The following is a 15,825-nucleotide window of genomic DNA, read 5'->3' as shown; positions in this document are numbered from 1 at the left end:
CAGCAACTCTGGGGGCTTGGTTTTAACGTGTAGTGGAGCTGTGACAGTCACAAGTGGACAGATAGACTGGGAGAGTGTGTTGTTACTGTTGTCCCCAGATTGATGGTTTTATTGTTGTTTGAGTTATAGGTAAAACATGTATTATAGCCTATCTGCCGCCGTGCAGAGACGTTTTTAACATAAAAAAAACCCTAATAATTTCCCAATATAACCGCAATATAACCGAACAATTTCTTTATATTTAAGTTATAGGTAAAACATGCATTATATTAGCCTATCCGCCGCCGTGCAGAGACGTTTTTAACCGAAAAAAAACCTATTAATTTCCATTATTAACCGAGATTTAGCCTCGATCTCCAGGCTTTTATTGCTTAGTTTTGCTAAAAAATAAAAGCCTGGCCCAACTATAGCCTGTACTGGGTATGAGGAAGTGTTTCATTTCCCAACCAACCAGAGTGCAGTGGGCGTCGCTCGTAATGTTGTGTTAACGGGGCGGGGGTTGACGGACAGATCGGTGAACCAATGGGATCAGGCGCCGTCTCTCGCCGGCTCTATACACACGCCCCTTTATACACGAAATCAGGAGGGTTGCAGCAGGCTAACCGAGATTTAACCACAAAAATTTCGCTCGCACGCGCGCGGGTGGGTGGGTGCGTGCACGCGTGCTGCGCGCGCGTGCACCCACGGAAGGGGGAGGGGGGCCTTTTGCGTGTCTCGGCCCAGGGGCCCGTTTCTTCCTAATCCGCCTATGGTGAGGACTATATACATGTACATGTTCACAACAACCAATGTACACGTGCACAGACAAATGATCAAAACTAAATAAATCCAGACTAATAGTTGGCAGTGTACATCATTGTACGAAACATGCTACGGGAATCAGAGGGTCACACGATTTAGTGCACCACAATTGCTGCCTTTGTTTCATACATGAATACAGAAACAAACAATAAAGCATGCACATCCACTCACTAAAAGGTCAGAATCCAGAGAGAATAAAGTTCGCAATAAAGTCTGCTTTGGAGCATGACCCAGTGTGCAGACTTTATTCTCTTACATAAATGCACACATGACCCTAGTAGAAGCTCACATAACAATAAAAGTGTTGCTCTGCTCGCTGATTTGCGTGACAGTGGCCCACCCACATAGGAAACTGGCCCACCCAATCGATGTAGCTAAAAAATATATTTTTTGTTAATGTATTTTTGTTATAATAAATGTTTCGATAAAAAAATAGGTAAAATCAGGCAAAAATAAGAATTAAATAACATAACCCTAACGTAACCCTAACCCTAAAACCGAAATAAAGTAACAAAAAAACGCCCACATTTTCGTGTGCACACAGGTCGGGGACACATGCACGCGCATGCATGCGTGCCCACCCGCTCCTGCTCAGGCCCAGCCTATACAAGTGTTCTGGCTGCGCCACTGATATAGATGCATTCTTGTCAAAACAAAATCAACCAAATCTTTAATATCTTCTCATGTTTCCGCCCAGGTGGACGGTGAGTCTATCGAACTGGTGGACGGCTCGCTGATCGACCTGTGTGGCGTGACACTCCTGTGGCGCACGGCCGAGGGCCTGGCGCGCACGCCGACCATGGAGGCCCTGTGCCAGGGGCTGAACGCCAGGCGGCCCTGGTGTCCGGTGGTCTTCAACGAAGGCGAGAAGCAGCCCTGGGCCTACCTCCAGTGCGGTCATGTGCATGGAAGCAGCGAGGATGAGGTGAAAGTTAGGCCTGAGGCAATTATTACATAATAATCTGATGGCTAATTATTTGAGATAATCACAATTATTTTGCATCGTTAGAATCCTGATCCATATGAATCCATCTGTTTAAAATGTGTGAAAATATCCTATCTAAAGGCTCACAAGGCGTCGCATTGCGACGTGTTATGAGCTTGTAGGACATTTCCCCAAATTGTTATATAATTTTAATGCAATTATTAAATACAGTACATTATCATCATTACAAATGCATCATTATTTATCTTGACATTGTTACCGATCATTGTCAGGCATTTCTTTCTATATTTTAGTAATAGGCTTTGTAAGTTATCTGTGCAAACTTTTGTTTACAAAGCCAAAAAGGTCATTTTCGTTTATATGTTCTCGCAATTATTTGAACGACTATTAATCATCAGCTATAATGTCATGATGGTGACAACCCTCTAGGTGGAAGCGGATGGCCAGGAGCGCGAGTGTCCCAAGTGCCGGGTGCGGGGCCCCTTCGTGCCTCTGCAGCTGGGCCACGAAGTGGGATTTTTCCTGGATGCTGCACCCCCCACCCACGCGTTCGTCCCCTGTGGTCATGTGTGTTCGGAGAAGACCGCCACCTTCTGGAGTCAGCTGCAACTTCAACTGCCTCATGGGAAAGACAGCTTTCACGCAGCCTGTCCCTTCTGTGTCCAGCAGCTGGCAGGAGACACCAGCTACATCAGACTCATTTGGGTAAATATATATATGTATATGTATAGACCTATTTCTTCACTCTTGCTTTTAGCTGATTCTTTGGTTGAATTTTAAGTCCTCACTGTATTGCATATTTTAATGTTGTTTTATGCTTTTGCTTTGCTTTTATTTATTTGTGGGCGGTGAAACCGCCCCTATAAGTGAGGTTTGGACATCGACATTCGCTGCACTGTGATTGGCCACCATTGTACCCCCCCCCCACCCATTGTACCCCCCCAACCCTGCACCGTGATTGGCCACTGCTGACTCTATTCAGGACTGTGATTGGCTAGTGAAACACATGACACATGTGCATAGCCCTATAAATAGGACTATGCACTTAAAAAAACACATATATTTTAAGTTAGGGGTGTACAATGGTTGGTCCACAATATTACTTTTCTTTAAGTGAACTTCCATCACTGTGATGACCACTGTGACCACACCGCCCACTTCACACTGGGTGTGATTTTTATTATTTTATTTTTTGCTTTATTGTTAAATTGGTTGCAACTGTAATTGTATTCTTGCTCTGTAAAGCACTTTGAGCTGCATTTCATGTCATGAAAGGTGCTATACAAATAAAGTTAATTATTATTATTATACATTTATATAAATATAAGGACCCCCAGTCTGGTATATATTAGGCCACAGACCCCTGAGTTGCTGACAAAATAAATCATTAAAAATAGTCAAGTAGAAGCCAGAGTTCACACCACAACTATAACAAATACAATGGTGAACAATAGTTATAGTTACAGTGCTTGTACAAATGGCCCTGAACTCTGAGAGTCAAGGGCATTGAAGTTACCAATCATTTAGCTGGTCTGGGCCCCACTTTGAGAACCACTGCTGAGATGTTGTGACCAGGCTTTCCTCCTCAGAGATGAGAAAAGGCTGGGAACGAGGCTGTTACTGCAACTGGTTGGCAGAGACATACCACCATGATGCAGAATGTATAGTCTGTCTCTGTTCTGTCTCTGTTCTGTCTCAGTAAACACACAAGTGCAAACCAATTCTACTGTATGTTGCCATTTACCTCTTAAAGGGATATTTCACTTTCAAACATGTTTGGGGTCATTTTAACATCAGGCTTTTGTTGTATTGTGAAAATCATGAAGTCCTGACCTTCAGGACTTTTTGCATCATATCAGATATGGATATGTATTAACTTTGTTTTCTACATGTTTGATTGTTTTTGATTTTAAAGGTTGGCGAAGGACACACATCTGTGAAGAATTCAGAAAATATCAGCCCAGAAGACATCAAACATCAAAGAGTTAATTAACTGTTTTCTAGACTTAACCTCAAACACAACTATCAAAATAAGTTGACAACTGCTGACTTTCTGAAAATTCTCCCTTCCATGAAGAAGCATGGTCAGACAACTGAGGAAGACATAGCTCATACATTCCTTCACAAGTTGTTGATGCTAGACTATAGAGCCAGGTACATCCCAGTCACTCCAATTGCTGATGAGGTCATAATTGCTGATGATATGTTCAGCTCCTGTAGACACTAGTCAGAGTATGAAGCAGAGCCATGTCCATCCAATGGACGTTCAGATGGCTGTGTTTCACTGCTCAGATAGCTTCCTCAGGCAGAACGTGATTGCCAAACTATCACAGTGTCAGTATGCCTTACCTTTGCTAGTGCCTGACCCGTTCACAATGGACATTGAGTGTCCTTTATGGACTTTTAGACAAATAAGAAAAGCCTGGAAGGTGACTGATAAATCAGGTGCCATCACAACTAAGAACATGCCTATTTACCAAGCTGAGACACCTATGGTGTCATTTTTCCGCCTGGGCTCTGAGTCACCATCCAAATCTCAGCTGATAAATGCCATAATCAATGATAAGCACAGCACGTTCTTTCATAGGGATTGTCCAGGAGCCACCAAATCTCACTGCCTGATAGATGGTATGGCAGAGATCGCCTGGTACTGCCCTAATGGAAAACCCAATGATGCTTTCTCTGACTGTGTTGCCTTCTGCAATCTTCATGGAGATGCTGTATCACATGAAAAACAGTGTGAGATACTGGTCAAAAACGCCTCTGTCAATGTTGTCCTTGTACCTAAACTGGGAGACGGTGACAAAGGTAAGAACATTCTGGTAGACCTTCGCAAGGGTCCAAAACCTCTCATTTGTCTCCTAGATTATTCTGACTCTGCTGCACGTGAGATAGGACCAGGACAATATAAAATGGGTCTGAAGAATAGAGGTCAGGCAGATGTGGCTACAGAATTGAAAGGAATACTTAGAAAACTTTTGTCAACACCGTTTACATCCTTCCAACTTGATACCATGGCATGTGTCTCTGAAATCAAAACAGATGAAGCTGACCCTGCATGCCAAAGAGGGAAATCTGCCGCTCTGCAGATTCTGACATTGCTTGAAGGAAAGAAGCTTTCAGAGATCAAAGACACATTTCTGCCATGTCAAGGCCAATTGTGGCATGAGTGGTGCAAAATCAATAAAGACCAGTACCGCCTCAAAGGAGAAGAGAAGGAGAAAGCTAAATGTGAAATGGAGCAAAAAAGATGTGAACAACGTGACAAATCCTCCAGTAAGCTGATGAAGCTGTTTATTGAAAACCTGCATTCTCTGGAATGGACTGAAAAACTTTACTTCCTAAAATGGATTGGAATCTTACTGGATAACTTCTCCACGGATGATCTTTATCAAATCAACCAGGCATATGATGCAAAGTGGTCTGAGGTCAGGGCTTTGAAAGAGAAGCGTGATTTAGTTCAGCTGGAGGTGAAGCAAAAGGAGTTGGAAAGAATGTCAGAGAAACTGCAGTCAGCAACAGTTGGAATGGAGCACATCTTGAGAGAAATAGGGCAAATGTATGAAGCCCATGCATCTCTCGAGAAGACAGGAGACTGGTCTCAATACCCTAAGCTGGCTGCAGAGCTTATGATAGCAGGACATCCAATGGAGCTGATGGACGGAGATGCAGCTCATGTGCCTTTAACATGGATCACTAGTGTCCTAGATGAGGTCATCATGACACTCGGAGACAAGAGAGTTTTTGTTTTGTCAGTTTTAGGCATCCAGAGCAGTGGAAAATCTACAATGCTGAATGCAATGTTTGGATTGCAGTTTGCAGTAAGTGCCGGCAGGTGCACTAGAGGGGCCTTCATGCAGCTAGTTAAAGTGTCAGAGGAGAAACAGAAAGACTTCCAGTTTGACTATGTCCTGGTTGTGGACACTGAAGGACTGCGTGCTCTTGAGCTGGCAGGGAAGAACACTTGTCAACATGACAATGAATTGGCAACATTTGTCATTGGCCTGGGAAACATGACTTTGATCAACATCTTTGGAGAGAATACATCTGAGATGAAAGACATTCTTCATATTGTTGTTCAAGCCTTCATGAGGATGAAGAAGGTTAGGATGTCTACAAATTGTCTGTTTGTTCATCAGAATGTTACAGATATTGAAACTGGGAAATTGAAGGAGGGAAAGAAACGCCTAGAAGAGGGTCTCGATGAGATGACCAAGCTAGCTGCCAAAGAGGAAGTGTTTGATGCAGTGTTCTTCAGTGATATAATTGGATTTGATGTGGAAACTGATGTGAAATACTTTGCCCAGCTGTGGGAAGGCAGTCCACCCATGGCCCCTCCAAACCCAGGTTATAGTGAGAGCATCCAAGAGCTGAAGGACACGATCCTCTCAAAAGCATCACAGTCTCGTGGAATGACATTTTCACAATTCAAAAGCACCATTGAAGACCTTTGGAACGCCTTGCTGAAAGAAAACTTTGTTTTCAGTTTCAAAAACACACAGGAAATGTCATTGTACAGAACACTTGAAGAAGAGTATGGGAAATGGACCTGGGCTTTAAGGAAAGAAATGTTGATCATTGAAAACCAACTCCATACCAGAATTGATAATGAAAAGACGATTTACAAGATTCAAAATGAGCTTGTCAATGGAATGAATAAGACTCGTGAAGAAGTGGAAGAAAAAATGAAAAAGCACTTTGATGATGCTAACGATGGACTGGTTCAGTGGAGAGGACGATTTGAAACCAAAATCAAGGAGTTCCATGATGAACTGGTGAAAGGAGTTAAACAGAAGCTAGAGGAAATTATTCAGCAGAGTGATGCTCGAAGCAGGCTGGATGATAAGAAGACAGTCTACGAGAACAAGCTCCTACAGAGGAGCAAAGAGCTTGCCTGCGAGTTAAAAGACAAGGCAAACGATGAAAAGGAACTCAAAGGGGCGTTCAATGCTCTTTGGGAAGGTTGGGTTGCTGACTTCACTGCACATATTCCTTCCATAAAGGGGATCGACATTCAAAAGGATGTCGATTCTATCCTTCAGGATATGGGCATTGAGGGTCATCTTATCGACGCACACAGACGCTGTGGTGATTACAAAAAAATATCAAATCTAGGGAATTATTCAGATTATGCAATGCCTAAAGGCATGGCCTTGAAAGTCCCACACCTGCTTGGGATTACAGAACCACTTCCTTATGAAAAGGCTAAAACCTTCATTCTCAATGGTATGGAACAATCCATTGCCTTAATTGAGAGCAAACCAGTTAGGACCAGAGGCTACAATACCGGTTATTTGCAGGAAGTAGCAGAGAAGGTCATAAACGAGGTCAATGAATTTGATTCAGACAAGACCTACGCCCTTAAACCGAAGTTTAAAGTTGATCTTTTACTTAATGTATTCCAAACAGCAGAAAATTGTCTTACAAGGTCTCACAAAGAATTCAAGAAGAACAATGATCCACTCACTTATTTGGAAAAAATAAAGGATCAATACTACAACGTGTTCCAAGGCCATTGTAAAGGAAACTCTTCTGCTGCTGTGCTTGGTGGATTGCTTTGTAGCAAACTGAAGGAGTCTGCCACTCAGGCTGTCTATGACAAGACTGCCATTCACTTGGCTGGAGAGATGAAAAATAGTTTCCCTCCCTTCAGTGGGAACAGGGTGAACTTGGAGAGACATATTTTACAATCACTGGCAGAGCAAGCAGACTTTGACAGTTACATGAACTACATCAGAGATCCAAAGACACACATGGAGACATTTATACAAGAAACTGTTCAGAAATACATCTCCAACAATCATGAGAAGCTATGTAGTATCATGCAGAATATGTATGCAGGCTTCTGAATCAAGCAGTGCATGAGGCGACACAGAAAGTCACAACTCAGAACGGAGACACAGACATGTGGCTTAAGGAGTTTTCCACTCTGTTAAAAGATGATCTACAATTTGACACCAACTGCAATGGAAACTTCAATGACATAAACCACTTTGACTTTCTTAAAGATGAGATTAAGAAAGGCCTTGATTCTATGAGGGTGGATTTGACAAGCCTCAAAATCAACCTGGTGGATGTCCGAAAGAGGCCAGATCAAATTCTAATCGACCAATTGTGCAATTGTTGCTGGGAGCGGTGTCCTTTCTGTGCCACCATGTGTACCAACACCCTTAAGGATCACAGTCCGGATGATCACCATGTCCGTTTTCATCGCCCTTCTGGAATTGCTGGAGCTCACATCGTAGGTAAACCAATACTTGCTGTTACCTTCTGCACAACAAAGGTTGGAGGTGATGGAAAGTTCATCATTAAAGGTCAAGATAAGTCCATGCCATTCAAAGAGTATCGAAAAGGTGGTCCAAGTTATGCCAACTGGAAAATTACCGCTGAAGAGTCAAAATTGCCATACTGGAAATGGTTTGTCTGTCAATTTCAAGATGACCTGGAGAAACATTATGGCAAAAAGTTTGCGGGCAGCGAAGAGATTCCAGAAGAATGGAAAAAGCACACCAGAGAGGACGCTATTGAAAGCTTGAAGGAGTTGTAGTCTGTGACTGGAAACATCCACGACCCTACTCAAAGTAACACAATCTATACTATTGCTTAAAGGAAACTCACAGCAAAATGTGCACAAAACAAGATTGATTGATCGAATACTTTATTAACAGTTCTATACGAAAGGATGCTAAAAGGATTAAACCCAAGAAATCACTATGGCTTGTTTCCTTTGGGGTCCTGTGTATTCAAGGGGGGGGGGGCATTTCTGGTGATAGGCTTGGATTCTTTTTTTTTTACCTCCTTGGCTTACTCTTAGTGTGCACAAAAGTTTTATGCTGATCATTCCACAGATTTGCGAGATTAGCCCAGGACAGACACACAGATTTACAGACCCTAGGTGACTCTGCCCCTGGAGTACCATGCCATAACAACTGTGGCTTATGCCTTTCCATTTTTTAAGTAGATTTTTATTGTGAAAGTTGTTCAGAGGCCCTGCTTGATTTTAGTTTTGAGATTTCCAAATGTGACATTTTATCTATCTACATTCTTCTGCAGAATAAGTGTAATGAAAACATGGTTTTATTGATTCTTGTTTTTCTCCAAAAGATTAAATATGCAGTTTTTCCCTTATCTTTGTCAAGAAATAGGGAATTATTTACTGACACAGACTCTGTAAAACTAATCATTCAAAAGGTGTCATTAAATGTGTGTTTTGAGAGTCATTTCCTGGAACATGAAATGTTTAAGAAGCTGCATTAAAAAAATACTGTATGCCACATGTTCATGTAATCACACTTAATTTGAAATGTGACTTTTAAAAGTATGAAAATTATTAATGGAAGACATTGTGTGTGACATTTTCAAATGTCACTTTTAAATCTGGCAACTTTCACAGAACATTATTTAAGTGATACATTCTATTTGATTAGTTGATTGAGCTATTTTGCTGACTATCATTTACTTTAAATCATCAAATAAATCTTGTAATTGACAAACGTCTCTTTTTTTGTACAACTTACTAGTGAAAGCAGAAAAGATTTTTTAATTAGAATTCATATGTATATATTATTGTGTATTGTTTAACCCATTAAGACCGGGGACGCATCTGCGTCTCATTTTAAGATTTCTTTGGGCTATTCAAAAATAGCAGATATACAAGCTCATAGCGCGGCACCGAGTGCCGCGCTACGAGCTTGTAGATCTGCTATTTTTGAAAAATATTGAAAAAATATTTTCCAGATTTTTTTCAAAAAACTGTTGAGATTTAGATTTTTTAAAGAATCGCCTCAGGTTTTAATGGGTTAATGGACAGTTGACAATAAGAAAACACAGTTCATGTATTACAGTAGGTTACAGTAGTACAGATGTTTGATCAAAGCTGTATTATAGAAATAATATACAATCAGATCAGTTAAATGAAGATTAACTCTTCCTGACAACCAGAGGTTACATGTAGCGGAATCAGCAGTAAGAATTAAATGCAGGAGAGGACATAATAATAATAGAAATAATAGAATACAAATACAATAATTATAGTTATTCCCCATTCTTGAGAATTGGGACAAATCATTTCCTACCAAAACATTTCAAATCATTATTTATTAACACACTCATTTAAAAAAAAGTTTGGTGAAAATATATTCTTAAAGGATTTATATATATATATATATGAATTATATAAGATTTATACAATGTTTTGGTCTGGTTTCCTAAACTTGCACTCTGCCAGAAAACACCCTTGATTCACATTCAACATTTTTCTTTTTTTTGTTATAAGCATTAGAAAAACTAACCATGTGTATTGATAACATATGTGTAAGAATGTACTACTAATATCAACTTATTTTTAAAATGTGTAATCGTAATGTCCAATATCGGTCAATAAATGAGCTAACAAAATTGTTATTGATAACAATACCCTAACTGAACAATTGACTGACATCATGGTTCTATTGTCAGGTATCTATCTTTTACAGAAAAAGTTACATTTAATGTTGAATAAACTGATGAATAATAAAAAGAATGGCAGAGCTTTCACTTTATTATTTCCAATCTACAAAATCCACAGGATTAAAATGCATAGTCAGCTAGTCCACATCTTGAATGATATACCCAATATCTAGCACGAGATTAGCAGTTTCTACAGCGACTTGTAATGCATTGACTTTGGCTGTGAAAGAGTCCAGCACATTTGGCTGAACGGTATCATTTGCAGACACAGGTTCAGGGGAAAATGCTGAGTGTTCAGTGTTCAGGTAGGTCCACTTCCCCCCGATTTTCTCCACTAGTCCACAGCCACAGGGCCCCAGGGAATCCCTCCTCTGGGATTGGACATCATCTGCAGCGACAGTCCAGTGGTGGCCATTGATCAGATCAATAACAGGACTTCCACCTTTGTGCTCCAGTGCCCGGGCAACAGACTCCAGAGAGCTGCAGAATGCCTCCAGCCCAAGCAGGTAATCTACCTGTGAGCACCCTAACAATGCTGCTGCCTGCGTCACTTCCTGCAGGCCCTAGGAGGTGACATCATCAGGAGGACATGTTAGAAAGTGAATGTAAAACATCTGGATCTAGCAACTCTTCAATGTTTTTAACTACTTAAAGACAAGCTGAAATTAAACACATGTTTTTCACTCTTTTACAGCATATCCACGGTGAAGTGGATTTTCCATTCATCAGAGCTATGATTATGCTAGACACTAGAGGGCTGTGCTACTTTCTTGAATGCAAACAGAAATGGCTGCTGCCCCTTACAATCTAGTTTAAAGCTAAATAATAATAGTAATACAGAGCCTGAAATAATACATTTGAGGCGATTCCTTGTTTGATTTTGATTTTACATTGTTGACCATTGTGACACCCAGGTGGGTCATAGAACAACAAAACAAAAACAAAATAAAAAAGCTCTCATGCTCGGAGTCTGGAGGAGCCAAGCTCCGGAACATTTTGACCCTGCCCCATCGTTGTGATTGACGCGCACAGCCACTACTTCACTTGGAAATACATCACAATACAGAAGTTAAATACTGTCAAAAGAAAAGAAAAAAAATTCAGTGCGTCTTTAAGCCCTATATACTTTGCTGTACGACCTACAGTAAAACATTGCCAATCTACAAGCTCACAACATGTCAGATTGCGACACGTTGGGAGCTTGTAGATCGGCTATTTCCGCTATAGAGATTAATGAGCACTCAGGGAATCAATAAGCAAAGGGAATCAGACCTTGTTTCTGATGTAAGCGGCTAGGTGGGTCTCAGTGCATCCTCCGCCAAGGAGAGCAGATGGCTCCCTCAGGGTGAGCCTCAACACATGTTCTGTTTTCTGGCATGCCACCTGAATCATTCAAACACGGAACAGGAATTTTGAAACATCAGGGCAGGGTAGTCTACTGGTTAACCCTAGTGCCGCCTATTCTGGGGGAACTTTCGCCAGAAATAGCCAATCTACAAGCTCACTATTATGTGAGCTTGTAGATCCAATGCACACAACAGGTAGTGCTGTATATCATTGCAGTTGGGAAGAAACCTTGTTTATTTATTTATTTTATTTAACATTTATTTAACCAGGTGAAGTAAAAAAATCTTAGAAGATTTCTGGACACAATGACATGCCCAAAATAAGGATGGTGGGACGGCAGGTTCGAAGTGGTTAATTCATTCTGTAGTTCTGTTAGACCACTGAGTCCCCCAGGGGTCTAATCCTCACCAAGTTTCTACAAGCTCACAACTTGTCGCATTGTGACGTGTTGTGAGCTTGCAAATCTGCTATTCTGCCAAATATTCACCCCAGAATAGGGAGGGATGCTAGGTTTCATGTGGTTAAACACCTAAAATATAATGTTGTGTTGTGTACTGTGTATAAGTGCCTTAGCCCGCTTGGCCACCGTGGCTGTTATAGCTTACCTTCAGCTCGCTCAACATTGTCTCGTTCCTGTGGCAGAGGATCAAAGTGCAGACCGCTGGCTCGTCCAGAGGATGTAGATGCAGCATTGTCTTAGATCCAAAGTGCCTAATAGTGAGGCCCTTCACTCGCCCATAGGCCTCCGGTGGAATTGTGCCATGTAAGGTGGCTACAGGCTGAGCACCTGGTACAAGATGAAAGTAAAACCTTAAGACATATATACAGTTGTGGTGGGACAGTGCAAAACATGTTAGGCACAATCGTCTGTCTGTATCATTCTGTATACATTATTCATTCTAAGGCAGGGTTACTACAGGGGGGCCGCCAAATCTTTGTGTGATACAAATACAAATACAAATGTATTAACCACTCACAACCCCTCCCGCTGCGAAGCGTTGTGAGCTTGTAGATCTGCTATTTTCAGCAAAGAGGTTTGGTGTGTACAGTAGATGGATAAAAGAGCAGACCAAGTACAGAGCCAAAGGTCAAGTTTACTAATTATTGAGGGTTTAAGTGGTTAAATGTCTGAAAATAGACATTAACACTAACAGTCTATGAAGCTATCTATGAAATCTATGAAAAGGTTTAATCTGCCACACAATTGTATTCAATATGTAGTGGGGGGTCCCTGCTTCATTGCGCTCTCAGCTAACCTGTTCTAAGGTTTAATTCATGTGCAATTCTGCAGCTCTATGTAGACATAAAGCTGCAATCCGTAAGCATTATGTCGATTGCAAATGCAACACCTTGGATTCTAACCCTGATGTTCAACATGGGAGATGGAGACCAAAAATCGATCACTCATCTAAGAGGGAATCCCTGCTCGGCCAGGTGTAAAGGTGTCTCTGAGCAAGACACATAACCCCTAGCAGCCCCTGCCCGCTGCTCCTAATAGTTAGGATAGGTAAATGCTAGCCGTAGAATACGACTCTCGTAGACGTATTTAAAATACGTCGTATTCTACGGCTAGGTAAATGCAGAGGACAAATTTCACGCCAAGTGTAAATGCACAGTGACAAACACCCCCAAACACCTTACAATTTAGGCATGTTTAGCAGACGCTCTTAATCTCAACTAAAACAGGAGAAACATTGGGCATATGAGGTTCAGGCACGGCTACTTGTCAATCAGTAGGTGTCCTATCTGATACCAGGGTCTAAAGTTCTCATCGGAACTTGGAAGAGTAGGGAGACCAACTCCAACCACTATTTGTATTGTATTCATATCCTCTCACCTATACAGACTGGTTAAAGCAGCCTTCTATTCATTGAAATAAGTTTGGGATTGCATCTTTAAAAACAGTACAGATGCTAATCATCATAACTGGCCAACCTGTCATTTGGCAAAGTGGCTGTATGAGAGCGAGTCCCAGTCTCTCCAGCACCACTATGCCACGATGCCTCAGGTAATGCTGCAGGACTGGGTGGATGACCTTCTGGCAGGCAAAGATCTTCACCTCTTCCTCCACCATCCGTTTCCCCAGCTCCAGTAGGTGATCCAGGATCTGTGACTCCGACTCTGCCCCTCCTTCGTGCATCTCCAAAGTCCACTCACCCAAATCAGAAAGGTCGCCGGAGAGGGAGACAGTGAATAACACCATTTGCAGTGGACCAGAGTGCAGATTCTCCTCCACATTGCTGTGGTAAAGAACATCAGGCACATCCACCAGTAACCCTGGAAGTAGACCCGTCACAATTATTACATACTCGTCTATCGCAATTATTTGAGATAATTGCAATTATTTTTGCATAATCGTCATAATCGTTGCCATGTTGAAATTTGTTCACGCATTTTCAAATGTTAAAAAAGCAGAAATAGCAGATCTACAAGCTTTACAGACAGAGCTTGTAGATCAGCTATTTTTGCCATTTTTACATGTATACATTTATTAAATATGTCAACAATGTATTTGTATATTTGAGTCATTTGTCATATCTGCCCTGCGCAATGTTTGATTTAAGGCTTCACATGTTCCAACGTTCAATGCCAAACAAACACACGATCGTTTAGCCCTAGAATGTCTGTGATCTTACATACATTTCATGTATTCCAAATACACAGTCATAGATCACCCTCGTCGACGCACTGTGTAGTGACGATCTGCGCGGCCATAAAAGTGCTCTAAACTCCGTCTGTACTCACCCAATAATTAATTCCTAAGACTTGGAGTCATATTTTGTCCTCTAGTTTCATATCCATTTGAAAGTTCTGCCAGAAAACGTGTGTTTAGTCAAATATCTCCACTTTTCCACGAGCTGCACACGGACGACTTTCTGTACGGGCGAGGGGCCTGGAATGAGTGCAGGACTGATGTAAACTTCCTTTAGGACGCACAAATGTTTGGGACACACAATTGGCAGATGGAGTGATTCATTACCCCGAAACCAATCACAAGCACCTGTCAATTGTGTTCCCCATTCGTTTGTGCTTCCCTGTGTCAATTTGTTATGACGTTTGTGATGACAAGAGGATGTTTGGTACGGGCTAGGGGGGCGCGAGCCCCCCCTAGCCCGTACAGAAAGTCGTCCGTGTGCAGCTCGTGGAAAAGTGGAGATATTTGACTAAACACACGTTTTCTGGCAGAACTTTCAAATGGATATGAAACTAGAGGACAAAATATGACTCCAAGTCTTAGGAATTAATTATTGGGTGAGTACAGACGGAGTTTAGAGCACTTTTATGGCCGCGCAGATCGTCACTACAAAGTGCGTCGACGAGGGTGATCTATGACTGTGTATTTGGAATACATGAAATGTATGTAAGATCACAGACATTCTAGGGCTAACGATCGTTAATCGCAATTGTTTGAGTGACTTAAATTTGTAATCGTGACAGGTGAGGCTGAGGTGAGGCAGCCGTACTGTACCTGGAAACACCGCAGAGTCCATCACAGGATGGCCCTCAACGGACACAGTCACTATCTCACCAAGAACGACAGTGTCAGAACCAGTACCACCACCAGCACAGTCACCACAGGGTGAGGGTATAGCCAGCAGAAAAGCCTGCACTGCCAGCCTGCTGACGTGCAGCGTTTCGGGCTCTGTCAGCACACAAGCCGGCTTGCTGGAGAGAACGCCGCGAGCCACGGCGATCAGCCCGCGACTGCTGGAGAAGTCGAGCTCCACTTTACAACCACAGTCACCGCGACGAAGGTAAGCGGTGCACGCGGCCAGAAGATGCCTGTTCACGTCGATGGCAACGGTTCTTCTTCCGATCCCAGACCGTTTAGTACTTTGGTCAATGAGAGACAAACAGAGTAAGGCAGTGAACAATCCACAGTCGCTGAAACGAGACACGTGGTTGAGGACGGAGGCTGATATGAGCTTGATCAAGGGATGTGAGGAGGACGAGACGCCTCGGAGGAGAACCGACGAGGTAGAGGTGGTCGTGACGTGTCCTCCTATGTCGTTGCGGACGTGTTTCAGTCTGCCGGCGGGTCCGTAGCAGGAGGTCAGGAGATGTCTCAGTGCGCGGACCCTCTGACGGGCAGCGGGGTCGTCCAGGGGCTGATCCGTGCACAGAGGCGGCGTTTTCTTGGCGATCAGTCGAGTCATGATCACTCAATTACTATTTACTTATAGCGTTTTTCCACTGATTTGTATTCGATTGTAATCGAGTGCTTTTGTAGGCCTATTAAAGCGTTTTAACCGTAACGGTAGTTCTCTACAAGTTGTTGACTG

General features: G+C 42.3%; 2 protein-coding genes across 2 annotated transcripts; one reads left to right on the top strand and one right to left on the bottom strand.

Annotated features, from left to right (window-relative positions):
• Window positions 1–3,680: 3,680 nt before the first annotated feature.
• Window positions 3,681–8,308, top strand: LOC308100637 (interferon-induced very large GTPase 1-like). The gene is given in 3 exon segments (XM_080449702.1): window positions 3,681–3,955; window positions 3,957–7,578; window positions 7,581–8,308. Coding segments are annotated over 3 exon segments (4,473 nt in total). The 5' UTR covers window positions 3,681–3,818; the 3' UTR covers window positions 8,295–8,308.
• A 1,926-nt stretch (window positions 8,309–10,234) lies between these two features.
• On the bottom strand, window positions 10,235–15,699 carry mkks (MKKS centrosomal shuttling protein; the record flags this gene model as incomplete). Its single annotated transcript, XM_080448585.1, has 5 exons — window positions 10,235–10,758; window positions 11,468–11,578; window positions 12,148–12,329; window positions 13,478–13,819; window positions 15,012–15,699. 5 exons carry the CDS (start codon window positions 15,697–15,699, stop codon window positions 10,333–10,335), a joined length of 1,749 nt encoding a protein of 582 aa, XP_080304711.1. The 3' UTR covers window positions 10,235–10,332.
• Window positions 15,700–15,825: the final 126 nt, after the last annotated feature.

Source organism: Gymnoscopelus braueri, assembly GCF_963280865.1.
Source record: "Gymnoscopelus braueri genome assembly, chromosome: 14".
NCBI classification, from domain to species: Eukaryota; Metazoa; Chordata; class Actinopteri; order Myctophiformes; family Myctophidae; genus Gymnoscopelus; species Gymnoscopelus braueri.
Note: the sequence above shows the minus strand (reverse complement) of the source record. Positions and strands in the feature narration are given on the sequence as shown.